At 37.3% G+C, this 15,489-nt stretch overlaps 1 protein-coding gene across 3 annotated transcripts in view; it reads left to right on the plus strand.

Moving 5' to 3' along the window:
* The window catches only part of MS3_00003932 (uncharacterized protein), a 49,891-nt gene that overhangs the window by 1,043 nt on the left and 33,359 nt on the right, over window positions 1-15,489 (plus strand). For 2 of the 3 annotated variants that reach the window (XM_051211808.1, XM_035731742.2), the window contains exons 2-5: window positions 6,347-6,664; window positions 8,110-8,231; window positions 9,685-9,793; window positions 10,011-10,050. In XM_051211808.1, the coding sequence (XP_051071914.1) occupies window positions 6,347-6,664; window positions 8,110-8,231; window positions 9,685-9,793; window positions 10,011-10,050 (589 nt within the window). Of the gene's footprint in view, window positions 1-6,346; window positions 6,665-8,109; window positions 8,232-9,684; window positions 9,794-10,010; window positions 10,051-11,453; window positions 13,760-15,489 lie in introns of those variants that run through there. The other variant, XM_051211809.1, reaches the window with a different exon arrangement.

The following is a 15,489-nucleotide window of genomic DNA, read 5'->3' on the forward strand; positions in this document are numbered from 1 at the left end:
TTAACTCGTATATTATTTAACTACTGGTTATTTCTTAAGTTACCTCTTCTCAGTCAATAATCAGCTGTGTATTTAATAACTTGTGAATATCGCTATATATCTCCAAACTACTTGCGGAATCTGTGACATTTCCGGCAAGAGCATCAAATCATAGTAAATTGTGCAATCTCAGTTAATCTAAGTTCGGGTGGTTTATGGTCTCTTGCTGTCGGATAATGTGCTTTAGTGTTTTTAAGGATTTGCACTTTGCTTTCTGAGGAAAAGACAGACAACATTCAGTAAATTATGAATATTGCTCAGTTCTTTTTCGGTTTATATTGTTAGTCTGTTAACTAATGTATTTAATATTCGAAATCTCGAGGTCGCGAAGTTTTTACGCGAATTAGCATACAGTCAGTTATGTTAAAACCCTATAGAATTATGGTTGATAGAGTAGGCTGATGTTGACTAATGCGCTTAGACAAGAAAAGTCATACATGTATTTAAAATGTACCTAATTTGTACATGGACAGCCGTCGCTGGAAGTCGTTAGTGCCATTCGGGAAATTCATGCGACTATATTAAGAAAATTAAGAATCTTGAAGCTTTAGCCTTACCTAAAAGGAATTTAATTAGTTTCATCTATGAAAACTCTACTTATTGTAAAAATGCAACTCCCTTGTGTGTGATATCTTGCTTTGGTTGATGACTCACCACAAACGGATCTTAGTAACAAATATAATGGTTGATTATGGACACGAATTATTTTTTATTGTACAGAAGGTAACCAAATCCACAATTGGTAAACTGACGTTTATCATAAAGGTTTAGTTGTTACATACTGATTTCTTGAAACCTTAAGAAACTATTATATGTTCTGGATGACTTCAATAAAAGTATTACAAAAGCAAACTCAGCAATTTGCATTTTCTGTGGTAAGAACACCAAATTATCTGAATTGTTTTGGGAATTGTTCCTATTACTGTATATTCATCAGAGGGTATTCAATAAAACTAGGTCTTTCTTTTATAATTCAGCTTACTGATACAAATATACCATAATTACTCCAAGAGAGTAAATTAACGATAGATCTTAAATTCCAAACTATTTGGTTTTAGTGTCGTTTTGTATATTTCCAGATACAGTGTACTAAGACCAACTAACCAAATTTCCTTTTCATGTACCTCTTGAAGAAATGTCTTTCCACGGTATGGGCAACCAGAAAGTTATGACCGCCTTCATACATCTAACAGCACTTAAGACCACTGTATTGATGATTAATTTCTCTCTTCGATTACTATTATTCCTCCTACCTCGACTATCGGCTCTAAACGTCCTCCCCAACTGTCACCATAGCCAACGATTCTAGTGCGCGAAATACTGTATCAGGTCTACTGCAACCTCGCTCCAAACTACACATTGAAACCTTCAACGTACGTACCCCATGTCAAGTCGGCCAGCAAATCTCCTTGGCTAAGACCCTAGAATCTCGTACCATTGATGTATGGTGTGTCTCCATAGCATGCATACAGGATCCTAGTGTGGTCATTGACGACTTCACCTAGCCAAAACAGGTAGCCAACGAGATATACCCTCCATTTATCTACCAACCTGATGGCTAGTTTTTGTGGACTGGTGGGTGTAGGCATAGTACTTAGTACGAGGGCAGAACAAGTACTATTAGGATGGATCCCATTTAACAGTCACCTATGTGATGTTCGGCTAAACAGCTTCGTAAGAACTCGGAAGGATAGCGACACACATCGTTGCCGTTTCGTCGTTTCTGCATACGCTTTCAATGAGTGCAGCCCGGATGAAGTAAAAGATTACTTTTACAGAAAGCTTTCTGAACTTCTTCAGACGCTCAGACATTGTAATCGTTGCAGGTGACTTTCATACCTAAGTAGGTAACTTTAAACCAAATAAGAAAAACATTTAGGTGCGTATCGTGGTATTCTGGCCCAGTGAACAGATAATGGTGACGGTTTGTTGCATCTGTGCTCAGATAATCGTTTGTTTCTAACAATCACTAATTTTAAGCATAAGACATCGTCTCACATGGTGACCCTCTACACCAAACCAACGATGGACTTAAATGGACCGTATTGCCATCAGTCATCGGTAGGAGACCCCTCGTTCTGGAATACATGTTTAGACTCTGATCATGCTGTAATAGGAGCATGCATTCGCTTGTGCCTCGCTGGATACAGAAAAGCCACATTAAGAAGACCCATCAGAGTTGAACTCAGCGATGAGAAAACCAAAGGTAAATTCCAGGAACAACTGGAGTTACATTTTAGCAATCTAGAAAACGAGGCTGACCCATATGTTGTTTGGAAGGATATGCAAACAGCTGTGGAAACAACAGCAACATCTGGTGATTCGAATCAAAGGGTTGTGAAAAACCAGTAGATTTATGCTACATCTGTTGCACTGGTAGTCTCATAAACTTCCCCACCAGGCTCTGAACACGATGACGAGCGAAGGCAAATCAAATGTAGGCTAACCTAAAGTTTACGGAACGGTCGTAAGCAATAGTGGGCGATGAAAGCAAGGGATGGAAAAGGCAGTGGCTGTAGGTAACACAAGACAGCTTTTCAGACTAATAACAGAAACCGAAATTAAGAAGCCAAGTGTGAGACAATCGCCAAAAAATATGACACTTATCTGCTCTCAGTCCAGACGTTTAGAACGATGGTTGAAACACTTTAAGGGGCAGTTCAGCTGGCCTTCAGCTACTCTACAGCTACCCACCATTCGCAAACACCATGAATGGAATATTGAAATAGACTCCTCGATTCTAATTGAGGTTCAAAAAGCCATAGCTGGTCCAGATGGACTAACTACAGAGGTCTTTCAGGATGGTGGTCCAATTTTAGCGATTAGGTTGACTAATACTTTAGCTAAAATCTGGGAGTTAGACATTATCCCATCTAACTGGTCGCAATCACTTATCGTCCCAATATATAAGAGAGGGTCAAAATCATCCTGTATCTAAAATACTAGTCTCAATAATTATCGGACGCCTAAGACTAATGAACTGCAAACGAGAGGAAATCAAGCTGGCTTCAGACCTGGTCGTGGTTGCATCGATCACATATTCACCATTCGTCATATCTTAGAACACAGGCATACTTATCGGCGTCCGACAATGGTGGTCTTTCTTGACTTAAAAGCAGCATTTGACTCGGTAGACCGCGAGATACTGTGGCAGTGGCGTACCTCAGAAGTACATAAACCTTGTGAAGGCTCTTTACTCGAACACTACTAGTCGAGTCAGAGCTTATGGCGAACTGTCATCTGGTTTTGCAACCCCAAGTGGTGTCCGTCAAGCCTGTCCACTTTCGCCATTTTTGTTCAACTTCATCATAGACCTACTGATGGAAATAACATTCTCGTCTGCTGAATTCTCGGGTATTGATCTTCCTCCAGGAGGTCCACTTATCGACTTAGAATACGCAGATGACATAGTCCTGTTTGGTGAAGACACTGATAAAATGCCGAGTCTTCTGGTGGCACTAAGCAACAATGTCAGAATGTTTGGGGTGCGCTTCTCTCCCTCTAAATGCAAATTGCTGCTTCAGGACTGGTCTATTTGAGTCCATCGTTGGTTTGGTGTAGAGGGTTGCCATGTTAGACGATGTCTCTCCTTATGCTTAAAATTTGTGTTTGCTAAAAATAAACGATTGTCGGAGCACAGTTGCGGCAGACGATCACCATTATCTGTTCGTTGTGCCGGAATACTAAAATACCCGCTTAAATGCCTTTCTGTTTGGTTTAAACTACCTATCAGGGCATTAAAGTCACCTGCTACGAGTACTTTGTCTGAACGTTTAGCTTTCTGAAGAAGTTCAGATAGCTTTCTGTAAAATTCATCTTTCACTTCATCTGAGCTGCAGTCAGTGGGAGCGTAGGCAGAAACGACAAAAAGGCAACGACGTGTGTCCCTATCCTTCCGAGTTCTTACGGAGCTGTTTAGCCGAACAACACATAAATGACTGTTAACGAGGATCCACTCTAACAGTGCTTGCTCCGCTCTCATGCTTAGTGCTATGCCTAGACCTGCCGGTCCACGAGAGCTGGCCGTCGGGTCACCAGATAAATGGAGGGTGTATCTCATTGGCTCTCCGTTTTGGCTATGTGAGGTCAAGTAAATGACCACACTGGGATCCTGTATGTGTGTTTCAGAGACACAGCATACATCGATGGTACGAGATTCTAGGGTTCTAGCCGAGGAAGCCTGTCGACCGATTTGACATAGGGTGCGTACGTTGAAGGCTCCAGTGTGTAGTGTGGAGCGAGGTTTCAGTAGACCTGGGACAGTGTTTTGAGCACTAGAATCGTTGGCTATGGTGACACTTGAGGAGGAAGTTTAGAGGTGAAAGTCGATGTAGGCGGAATAATAGGAAGTGGAGACGGAGGTTGACTATGAATACAGTGGTCTTGAGTGCTGTTAGAGGTATGAGGGCGGTTATCACTTCCCGGTCGCCCACACCGTGGAAGGGTTGTTTAGGAGGTACCTGAAAGGTAAATTGGATTAGAGGTGGTCTTAGTGACCCGAGAGCGTGAACACAGTGCCCAAGGGACAACTGCTTGAGGTCGATCACACACGACTTTTTTATGAGTGATTTTTGTGTTAGCTCCGTACTTGTTGAGACCTTATCACCGGAGACGGATATCCGTGGGATAAGGCGAGGTGTGCATTTTTAGGGTCGACCTTTTCTAACCCCACCCCTCCTTGTGGGAAGGCAGCATCGCTGTCATACTGGTCGTCTGAAGGAAACACCTTACTGCTGTCACACCCCTCTACAGTCAGCAGTACGACTTCGCCTTCGGACCTTGGGTTTGTTGCTTTTAGTCTTTCTGCTCTTCAACCGACCTGTCTGACATGGTAGGACCTTGAGGAACGGTTGTTCCAGCCAGTATAGCTAGGTTGCTTCATCACGATAGGCAAGCCTGACCACCACGTCAAGGTAGCAATAACGGTCTGGGGTATAATACTGGGAAAATGTTCTTTCTGATAGCTTATAACAGACATTTTCTACTTTTATTTGTAGGATTGTGGATTATCTTTGGAGGACAAAAGTCACTGTCGTTTAACACGATTAACGCTAAGTTGTAAAGAGTATGCCTTAGGTGATTGATTAACGCCTTTTAAGTAGTCCGTAGCTTTGTTAATATCTGTTGGTGATTCTTGGGTGTTATTTGAGACTAACGCATCCGAATACCTATAATTATCAACCCATTGAATGTTTTTTGTACTTCGTCGTTTTGATCTATGTATTTCATTGGTGTGCAAAGTATATAAATTTCGAAGAATATCATGGAGATCGTTTTAATTTATAAGCAGTATTCGTCACAAATTTACCTCAATCGGAGTACCACTAAAAACCAAGGAACTCTGATTACCTGTCTCTTTCTCGTATGGGGCCCAGAAGTACACAACCATGACCCTCAAAAATCTATTCTAGGACCTTCATGTTATGTCTTGCGACCGCTGATGAAAATCACATACCGAATCTTGGTCCTAATTCGGCCTATTATTTACACTGTAGCTCAGTGTCTGTGACTTGGTCAATTACACGTCCGACCAGCACTGTCGGCCTTGTGCTGACAGCTAGGCTCCTGTTACTCCACTGTTCGCCAGCTTCTCTCTGTCTCCAGCCTTGAGCTCAGTAGTCAGCAACCAGCGTTTACTTTATTTATATCTCAAACAGACGAGTTTTTCACAGACAAAGCAGACTGTGTCACACCAGAAAATGAAAAATAACAATTACAAATGAACAAGCTAAAAGTGGCTGTGAATAGAGGAGACTGGGAACAAATTAAGAATAGTAAGTTGTATAACAGTAGTTAATGGCTCAACCGAAACCTTACGATATGTAATTATATAAAAAAATTATGATTAATAATTCGATGAGTCAGTTCCAACTTTCAAAATATTCGTTTCATGACAATTCAGGCTCCATCTCAAGCGCCTAATCATCATATTAGTAGGTTTGGACAAAATTATATTTATTTCCAACTTACATCAGTTTATAACCCTCTTATGACATAGGCAATGATTGTCTCGCTCTCGATATGTCCAAACTTCACGAGTCACTACTTTCCATTAAAACTTCAAGTACTCACCTCAAAGTAGTTTACTGAAATTGTCAAGTTACACTTTTCGGCCTTCATTCTCATGGTTCATTTAGTTCAAAATTAACGACTCACAAAAGAGTGATTTTTCTAACTTCTGAATTTGTCTAGTTCTTCGGTTTTTCGCATACTCCCAAAACACAACAGCATGTAATTAAGTCGAAGTTAATTGTCAACTACCTTCAAATTTATGTTGCTTTCGCTTACTCTTTTTCTTTTTTTTCAGTGTTCGTATATTTCTGTTCGCTTTCATGTACTGAAACATCAAAACCAAAATACAAATTGATATCGGCACCTGTAGGTGACCGTGTTGTTTTGTCATGTGGAATCGGGGACAGTAAATACCGTGTTTATGAGTGGCTCGACAACAAAAAACCAATGGAATTTGCTACACATAATGTTACTATGCACTCTAATGGAAGTATAGACTTTCGACTTCGAATGGAAAATGCAGATAGAATATTTAGCTGTCGTTCGTACAATTCTTATCCGAACGGCACGAATGACTCATCTCTTATTTTTGTGTACAACTTCGTACCAATAGGTATGTAATATTTGTGTATGTTTAAGATCATCTGATAAGTAGCCTGTTAGCATTAAGTAATTATTTTTTTTTGTAAAATATTATTTACATGTATGGTAGACATTTATGATCTCTATAGTAAACCTAGATCCTTAATAAGAACTCACTTCTTGAATCATATTTAATCATATACTGGAAAATCTGAATGAATTTAATTCTATTTATTCTGTTGAGATGTCAATGGTTACTTAGGATTGGGGCGAAATGGAAGACAAGAATTATTTGGTAGTAGTACTTCAATGGACATTCTGGCTCGGAGCTTTTATTTACAAGAAAATGAGTAAAATAGTTGAATTACAGTTCTTGGAGTATTTTTCCTACTTCATTTATTCCCTTTTTAATATCCGAATTTATTTTTTAACTACATCATCTTTAGAACAGTCACTTTTGGCAGTAAATGGAATTTTTGCGTATCTTAATTTTGAAAAATGATGAATCTGTATACCACTCGGATAGCAAAAGGTGCATATAATCTAGGTTACAGGTCCCATTATTTCAATCATCAGCTGAAAAAGGTTTCATGACTAGTCTCATCCGTTTTTGTTAATTAATTTGACAGCAGTAATTTATTTATCATGAATAAACTGTGTAACTTAATGTTTATCTAATCTTTTCGTCGAAATTCCTACTTATTTTCTTTTTGTTTTATGGAGTTCGTTAAATGATTGTATGGTACTGTAAGGGCATTGAAATATCCCAACGGGATTCAATATGATTATTAATTTCTGTGTTTATGCCCGCACGTCGATCTTAGTTATTTGTTTGTCCAAATATCCAAGTACAGGGAAACAATTGGCTAATCCCTCAGTCTTAAGATTAGTCTCAGTCCAAGTAAAATGAGTAATCTAACAAATGTAATACACAATATTTGTTGATTTAGTCATGGTTTTAGCATGTCCGACAGTTATGCATCTCGAAATTCGTCTGTGATCCGTTCAGTTAATTGTAGGTTTTATTCCAGTGATTGTCAGTTCAGACAGTGTCTTCGTGCTCTCAGAGTTTATACTTGTCAAAAATGATTATTTTATAAAAGTTACACAGAGTGATCATTTTTGTCAGTTCCGGATGCTTAAATTTCAGAAGTAATGTAACAAGGCCTTTTCCATACACTCAAGCACCTGACTGTTAGGTCATCAACGATATGTATTTTAAGTACTGCTAAGGAAAGCTACTGTCTTAGGTTCATTACTTTCCTCAACAGTCTCAATTAATATACATTGTCATACTAGAAATGCGAATCAGTAAGTTTGATGTCTGTTTACAGAAGGTGGTTGTTAAAGTTGTCAGTAGAGACTGATTGATCTCTGGTTACTCACTTGAGATCTAATTTGTTTAATTATATATCATAATCATTTGTAGTTTTTTAGCCTTATTTGCACTTCGACTTGTTTATCTTTTTTTAACAGTTAAAGCATTTCTTGCAGAGACAGTGCATAATGCTACTGTAGACTGGGGGTCTATCTACAGATTCCCGTGCATTTTTGGAGGGACTGATCCTAGAGAGAATACAATGATACTCAATAATCAGGTAAATCACAATGTTGTATTCAGATAATCTTTCTACTTTTATCTTGTGTACATACATCTTATCAAATATTTTATTAAAATCATGAATTGATTTAAATTATACCACCATTGAAAATCTTGAGGTACTGGATGACCGTATCGTTTTTGTATCGAACTCCTTGACACTGTACATTAACGACTCCGCATCCTGTGGTCGAATCCAGGACCCTCAACTTCGCACGTGAACACTTAACGTATAGACCACTAAGACGGGATCCAACGGTGTTAATGTCTGACATCAATCCAAGAAATTGCGCGACCATCTTCGATTTTCTTCGATGGGTAACTGCCTCACACCCAACACTGATTAGCTCCACTAGTCACGGCTCCTCACTAGAATTCCGGAACTTTCCTCTCAAAGCTCGTCACTAGTCAGGACATGATAGTTCCCAGTATGAGGTTGTGGAGTTTGTTGAATTGCATTGAAATTATGAATACACCTAAGTCACATGACCACAGAGGTTTGATCTCGAGCCGCAAGGTCGTGGATGCGCACTGCCCAGGAGTCCCACACTAGGATGAGAAAGCTACCCAGTACTTCTAGGTTTTCAATAATAATTTAGATCAGTTCATGATTTCAACAATCTCTACAACTCCATTCTGAAAATATCAAATATTGTGTCTCTTCAATGTTAAACGCCTAAACTATTTGTTTACACATTCCAGGTAGTTAATTTTCATCCGTTTTTAAATTATATTTTCATTTACTGATTAAACATCCCATTTATTTAGTACGAGAATCTTTACTACAATGCGATGGCAAGAACTGTGTCAGAGTACGATTTTTTGATCAGAATTCATCCTCACTTGAAAACCAATTGTTTTCGTAGTCTTATCTATTACTCTCATACATATTTGTAGTTTCAAAAGATGCATTACTTTTCGAACCAGTGTATAAATATGTATATGAGTGAACATTTGCTTTGCAGTAAATTCATTTCCGGCAAAATGTTTGATTTTACTGGGGTGTCTTTCGAGACGTATTCTCAGGAAAAGTGTAATATGATTTTCTAATTGACCTAAAATACAAAAACCCGACATCCCGATAAGACCAATATTATCTATGACAAGTGTTTCGTTGCAGTGTAATGTCTTGATTTTATCATATTGCGCAGATGATCTAAAAATTTAAAAACGCCTTTTTGTATTAAATTTTAGTTTCCCAAGTTTTTAAATATAATAATGACAAACGGTGCAGATGAAGATCTACATCAGGTGTTATTGTGTTCTGATTTATTGGGATGATGAAAAGCATATTCAAAACTTAATCTAATGCACTGTTTAATCATTAGATATTGTATATTTTCTCTATTTAATCGAATTATTGTACATATACCTAAATATTATATAATTATCTCGTCCAAAAAGTATTCACCCACTAAAATATCCTGATAACTCTTTTTTATGACTTTAAGATTGTTGTTGAAATGGAACATAACATTACCGAAGATTCAATTGTGGAGTGTAAAGTTCAGAATTCCTTGGGTATGGTGCATGATTTGGCCTACATCACAGTTCGTCCTGGTCAGTTTACTAATGTATTTTTCCAAAAAACAATTTTATATTCATATTAAATCTCATGATTAATCGCTTCAAACTTTTTCTTCTCAGTCTCATTCTTAGTTTTTTCTTGTTTTTTTTAAGTAAATGCTGTAAAGTTATTTGAGTTGCTTCAGTTACAGAAAAAAGGAAATGTACATACAAATTAAGAGATTTTACCATTTATTTTTTAAAATTTTAGATTCTAAAGCTTGGGGAATCAAACACGGAGTTTCAGATCGGTCAGTTTTAGTTTCTTTTTTATTATCATAAATATTGATATGTATTAATTGGATTTTTGGAGTCCAAGGAAAACTAGATTATCATTCTACAACTTTTTTGTTATTTAAATAAATACATAAACTTTGTGGAGATTAGTACTAAAAGAATATTCAATAACACAAACATATGAGTCTCATAAAATGTTCGTATCTAGATTGACGTATTCACATGTTGAGTTAATTAGATGTTCATCATCGATGTAGCTCTATAAGAAAGTTACTGTAAGGTGGTGATGATCTGAGGTAGTCGACAGAAAACCGTGTCAACTACCTTAAACCATTATCCTACATCTCAGAATAGTGCAAGTTAGATTAGTGAACACATTACAACTTGATTGACAGAATTTGATGAACACTAAGAAGGTTTTGAGAAACACGACATCGATCCCTACTCATTGACCAATCAGTTGTAAATGAAGGTTACTCTCTATCTCCAATGTATAACCGATGTTACATTCGAGAGCTGAAATTTCGACTTGAGTTGTTCTATTTCAAATGTTTGATTATTTAAGTGTTCATTTACTTACTTCATTTAAAGATAAAAAGTAGATTTACGTCTAAATAAAACTTTTTGTATCATTTAATCTCAATATCACACAAACATTAACGAGATGTTCAATATCTAAGTATATTTTGTTTTGATTAGTGGGCTCGTATCGTGGTAAGAGTCACTAAATCTTCATGGAATTAATCTACGTTGAAATATACGTACAGTATATAAACTATTATTTTTGTATCTTTATTAATTTTTAAGTATGAAATGATTTCATTGAAAGGAAAATCTTCGCTGAATCTTTTTCAATAACACGAAGAAATATGTTAACTGTATTCATAGTTAAAATCATGAACTCATTGTATTCGGATCACCATTAGAGGCATAGAAACAGTACATGGCCTTTTCCTTATATGAAAATTCTAAGCACTGCGTATCCAAGACACCGCATCTTGTAATCGAGCCCAGGAATTTTATTTTGGCGTGCAAACTTACAAACCACTAAAGTGGCATCCAATGTTGTTGATATCTAACTCCAATCTACAATATGAACTAGCAATGAAGGACATCACGAAGTGATGGTGTTTTCTTTGACAGCTCTTAACCGTCTTCATACCTACTCTTATTAGCCAGCATGGCACATTTGTGTTGGCGGTTGTTTATCGAGTGAGTTTGACGTGTCCTATCCACCCCAGTCGATGGAAATTCAAACAACGTCAACCGATTTGTCATTTTACTTATTACTCTAAGCTTAATTTTAACTGACTCGATGATTCCACCATTTGCTGGCAGTTTCTTGGAGATATGTGATCAAATACTAACAAGTTAATTGTATCCCCTACTTTCGAAAATTCTGTTTCACATTCGTTAGGTAATGAAGACCAAAGTTCTACACAATACCACTTTTTAATTGACAAACAGACAACTCATCTCGGCTATGCAAATGTTTTGTGTTGGTACAGAAATATTTAGGCCGTCAATCCATCAGAGTAAATAAGACTCAAGTTAATTGGTTGATACTTTGAATTACTGCACTCCCTATGATCAACCAGGATTTTCACGCTAACTAGTCCCGGCGCAACCTTTTACATTAGCAAAATATTTATAACATTTTCTCAAGGTTGTTCAAAGGACTATGTTTTGTCAGTGCATTTACCTATCAAAACTTCGTATAAATACTTCATATTCCTTGAGACTTCTCAGTTTATCTTTCTTGTTTTAAAATTTCAGAGCGCTGTCATAAGGTTAACCTCTCAATTGAAGTGTGTCTCTGTGTAAGAGAAATTCTGTTTATCGAGTTTGGAAATAATGAGAGATTACTGTAGCCATATATGATATGAAAATACCTACACAGTATAGGCCCGGCCGTAGTTGTTATTTTGACATGGTGGTCGGCCTTGCCTATCGTGATAACTCAACCGGGCTAAATTGGCTGAAACTCATGTTCGTTTTAGTCCCACCATGCCAGGTAGGTTGGTTGGAGAACGGTAAGACTAAAAGCAGCCATTCAAGGTCCGAGGACGAAGTCGTACTATTGAATATGGAGGGGTGTGATAGCAGTGTTTCCCTCGGACAACCAGCATCTGCAACAATGCCTCCTTATAACCAAAGGAAAGGGGTTAGAAAAGGTGTACGCTAAAAATGTCACACCTCATCTAAAGGAAAACAGGCTCTGCTAGACTGGATTCCAATAAACTGTCACTTGTGCACCATTCTACCAAACAGGACACTAAGAACTTGAAAAGATAGTTTACATGCCGTTGTCTCTGCCTACGCTCCCACTGATCACAGCTTGGACGAATTTTCAGTGGCGTCTATCGAACCGATAGATGCTCGTAAATTCATCATGTCTGCGTCAAAACTCGTTATGGAGCGGAGCCAGCTTAAACATAAATTTAAAATAAGCTTACATAGTGATGGTAAGCAGTGGTGGGTAGCGAAAGCATAAGTGATGAAAAAGGCAACAGCGATAGGTAACAGTAGACAACTGTTTAGACGTATCAAGTAAACAAGTATTAAAACTCCGTCTTTTAGTGAAACTATCTCGGAAAAAGATGGATTTATTATTGACTTTTAACCAAGTATATTGAACCGATGAGAAGAATACTTTATCGACATAGTTCAATTGGACTTCAGCCACACTTCAGATACCCACCAACTCCAAGCAACCAGAATGACAGATTGATTTAAGTCCTCCGACCTTTAGTGAGATTGAAAAGGCTATGCGCAATCTGAAGTAAGGGAGAGCATCAGGGTCTGATGGATCAACCACTGAAATTTTTACGGATGGTGGTCGAGTTTTAGTAGTTAGATTAATTGAAATCTCAACTTAAATCTAGGGAATTGATGTAATCCTATCAGACTGCTCTCGAACGCTGATCGTCCCAGTTTATACGAAAGGACGAAAGTCCTCTTGTGACAATCATAGAGGAAGCAATTTAACTAATTCAGTGTTTAAAATATTAGCCACAATAATACTTCGAAATCTAACTAGATCTTGTGGAGAGCGAACTCGGGAAAACTAGATTGGTTTTAGACCTGGACGCCGGCTTTCAACTCCGTTGATCGTGAGGTTTTGTGGTAGTGTCTGACATTGAAAGATGTAACAAAGAAGTACACTAACCTGGTACAGGCTCTCTACTCACACACTTCAGGTCGAGTGAACTATCGTCTGAATTGATTGCTTCAAATGGTGTTTGTCGGGGTTGTCCGCTTTCCCCATTTTCGTTTAACTTTGCCGCAGACACGCTTTTAGAAATAACTTTTATCGCCTGACTTTTCAAGGATTGGTCTTCAACCAGGAGATTCACATGATGAATTAGAACACGCAGATGACATAGTCCTGTTTGATGAAGACGCTGGCAAAATGCAGTCTTCTGACCACCTTAAACAACATTCCAAGCATGTCCGGAATGCGATCCTCTCCCTCCAAGTGTAAAATATTACTTCAAGATTGACTTGGGTCATCGCTTGTATTAGTGGTAGGGAGTGAAGTATATTAACGTATCGACCTCTTCACTTATTTTGAGAGTATCAAGGGTCTGATGTCTGACGAAATCTCAGCACGGAATGAGAAAGCTTAATTGGCTTCTGCCTGCTTATATTAGTTGTAGTGTAGGCAAGATATCCGTCTTTCAACCAAAGGGCGAGTTTACTGCGCGGTGGTTTTCTCTGTTCTACGTTATGGATATGAAACGTATCCATTAAAAATAAAAGATATTTTTAGGTTACTAGTATTTGATCATGGGCATCTTCGAGGTATCGCTCATGCATTTTGAGACCAGTAAGTAACCAAAGCCTGGGTTGGGAATAGGGTATTAGGTAAAGATGGTGAATTGATTAATGAGGTAATGAATCTTCATCAACTGAGGTTTTTGGGATGTGTTACGTATGCCCAACCACCGGTAGGAGTGGCTAAACCAAAACAGCATCATTCCATGAAGTCACTGACATTTGAACTTGACTATGTTGATAGGTATAGAGTACCTGGTTGGGGTTCGTGTGATTATCATACCCAATGATTCTAGACTTTAAATGACATGGCTCAAAATCGTCTGCAATGGTGCAGGTGCATCCATTCTTTGTCCTCCTCCAAATTCTAGATTCCTCGTATTGTTTTTTGTTTTGATCTCACTAATTTACATTTCCTAGAATCGTATCTTCGATGCCTAACCTTTCCTATTACCACTCATACTATTACTAACTCTACTTCGTAATTTTGTCTGAACAATTGTATTTCCGTGCTATTGGGGTATGCCAACTTAAAACCGATGTTTATTCGTTTACGTTTTTACGTTGTGACTGATTTTTTTTCTTTACTTAATAAATAGTTCATTCTGTTTCATAGAAATATCGTTTCTTACTGATTTGTTTAAATGATCTTAACCATTGAAATTACTACAATCTCCACAAAAACCCATCTGATAAATGATTTAGTGTTATTAAATGTTATATTCATTCAAATAAACGAAATGTCTTTTTGTTTGCGATTTACTTGTAATAATGATAACACTAAAATTTATATCAGACAAATGTTGTAGTACTTTTAAAGGTCAAATTATAATAAACTGAATTTTTAATTCGATCACATTATGAAGTCATGGGTTTGTTTAGAATTTTTGTAAACCATTAACATAATCTAAAGTCAATTTGAGTAGGATTCACTTAAAATATACACAAAAAAAATGTGACTCAAAACTGTTCATAAACTTGAACTCGATAAACAAAGGTATCTATGATTTTCTTTTTTCATATTATAGACAAATATCTATGTCCTCTGTTAACAGCTTACCTTTAATTTAATCTAATAGTTGAAAGTAGACAGTAGGTCAATGTACAATGTGAATTACAAGACAATGATGAACATGTAAAAAAAAATAATAAAAGTCACTTTTTGACAAATAATATTTAACTTATTTTATCTGTTAACTCAAAATATTTAATAGATGCCACTATCGAAATTTACTAAATTAGTTTCTCCTTACCATCAATGATATTATTTCAATTGCTTTGCTCTTCACTATTTTGTTATGTTAATTGAAGTGTTAGTAATTGAGAACGAAAGATATTTGCTTATATTTACTTGTCTGACTTTTATTAGATCTAACCTAAAACAGATATCTGCATAAAACAATTTTAATTTTAATAGCTTATGGCGAACTGTCATCTGCTTTTGCAACGTCAAGTGGTGTCCGACAAGGCTGTCCACTTTCTCCATTTCTGTTTAACTTCATCATAGACCTATTGATGGAAATAAGGCTCTTGGCGACTGAATTCTCGGGTATTGATCTCCTTCCAGGAGGTCCACTTATCGACTTAGAATACTCAGATGACATAGTCCTGTTTGGTGAAGACACTGATAAAATTCAGTCTTCTGGTAGCACTAAGCAACAATGCCAGAATATTTG

Source organism: Schistosoma haematobium, chromosome ZW (assembly GCF_000699445.3).
Source record: "Schistosoma haematobium chromosome ZW, whole genome shotgun sequence".
Classification (NCBI taxonomy): Eukaryota; Metazoa; Platyhelminthes; class Trematoda; order Strigeidida; family Schistosomatidae; genus Schistosoma; species Schistosoma haematobium.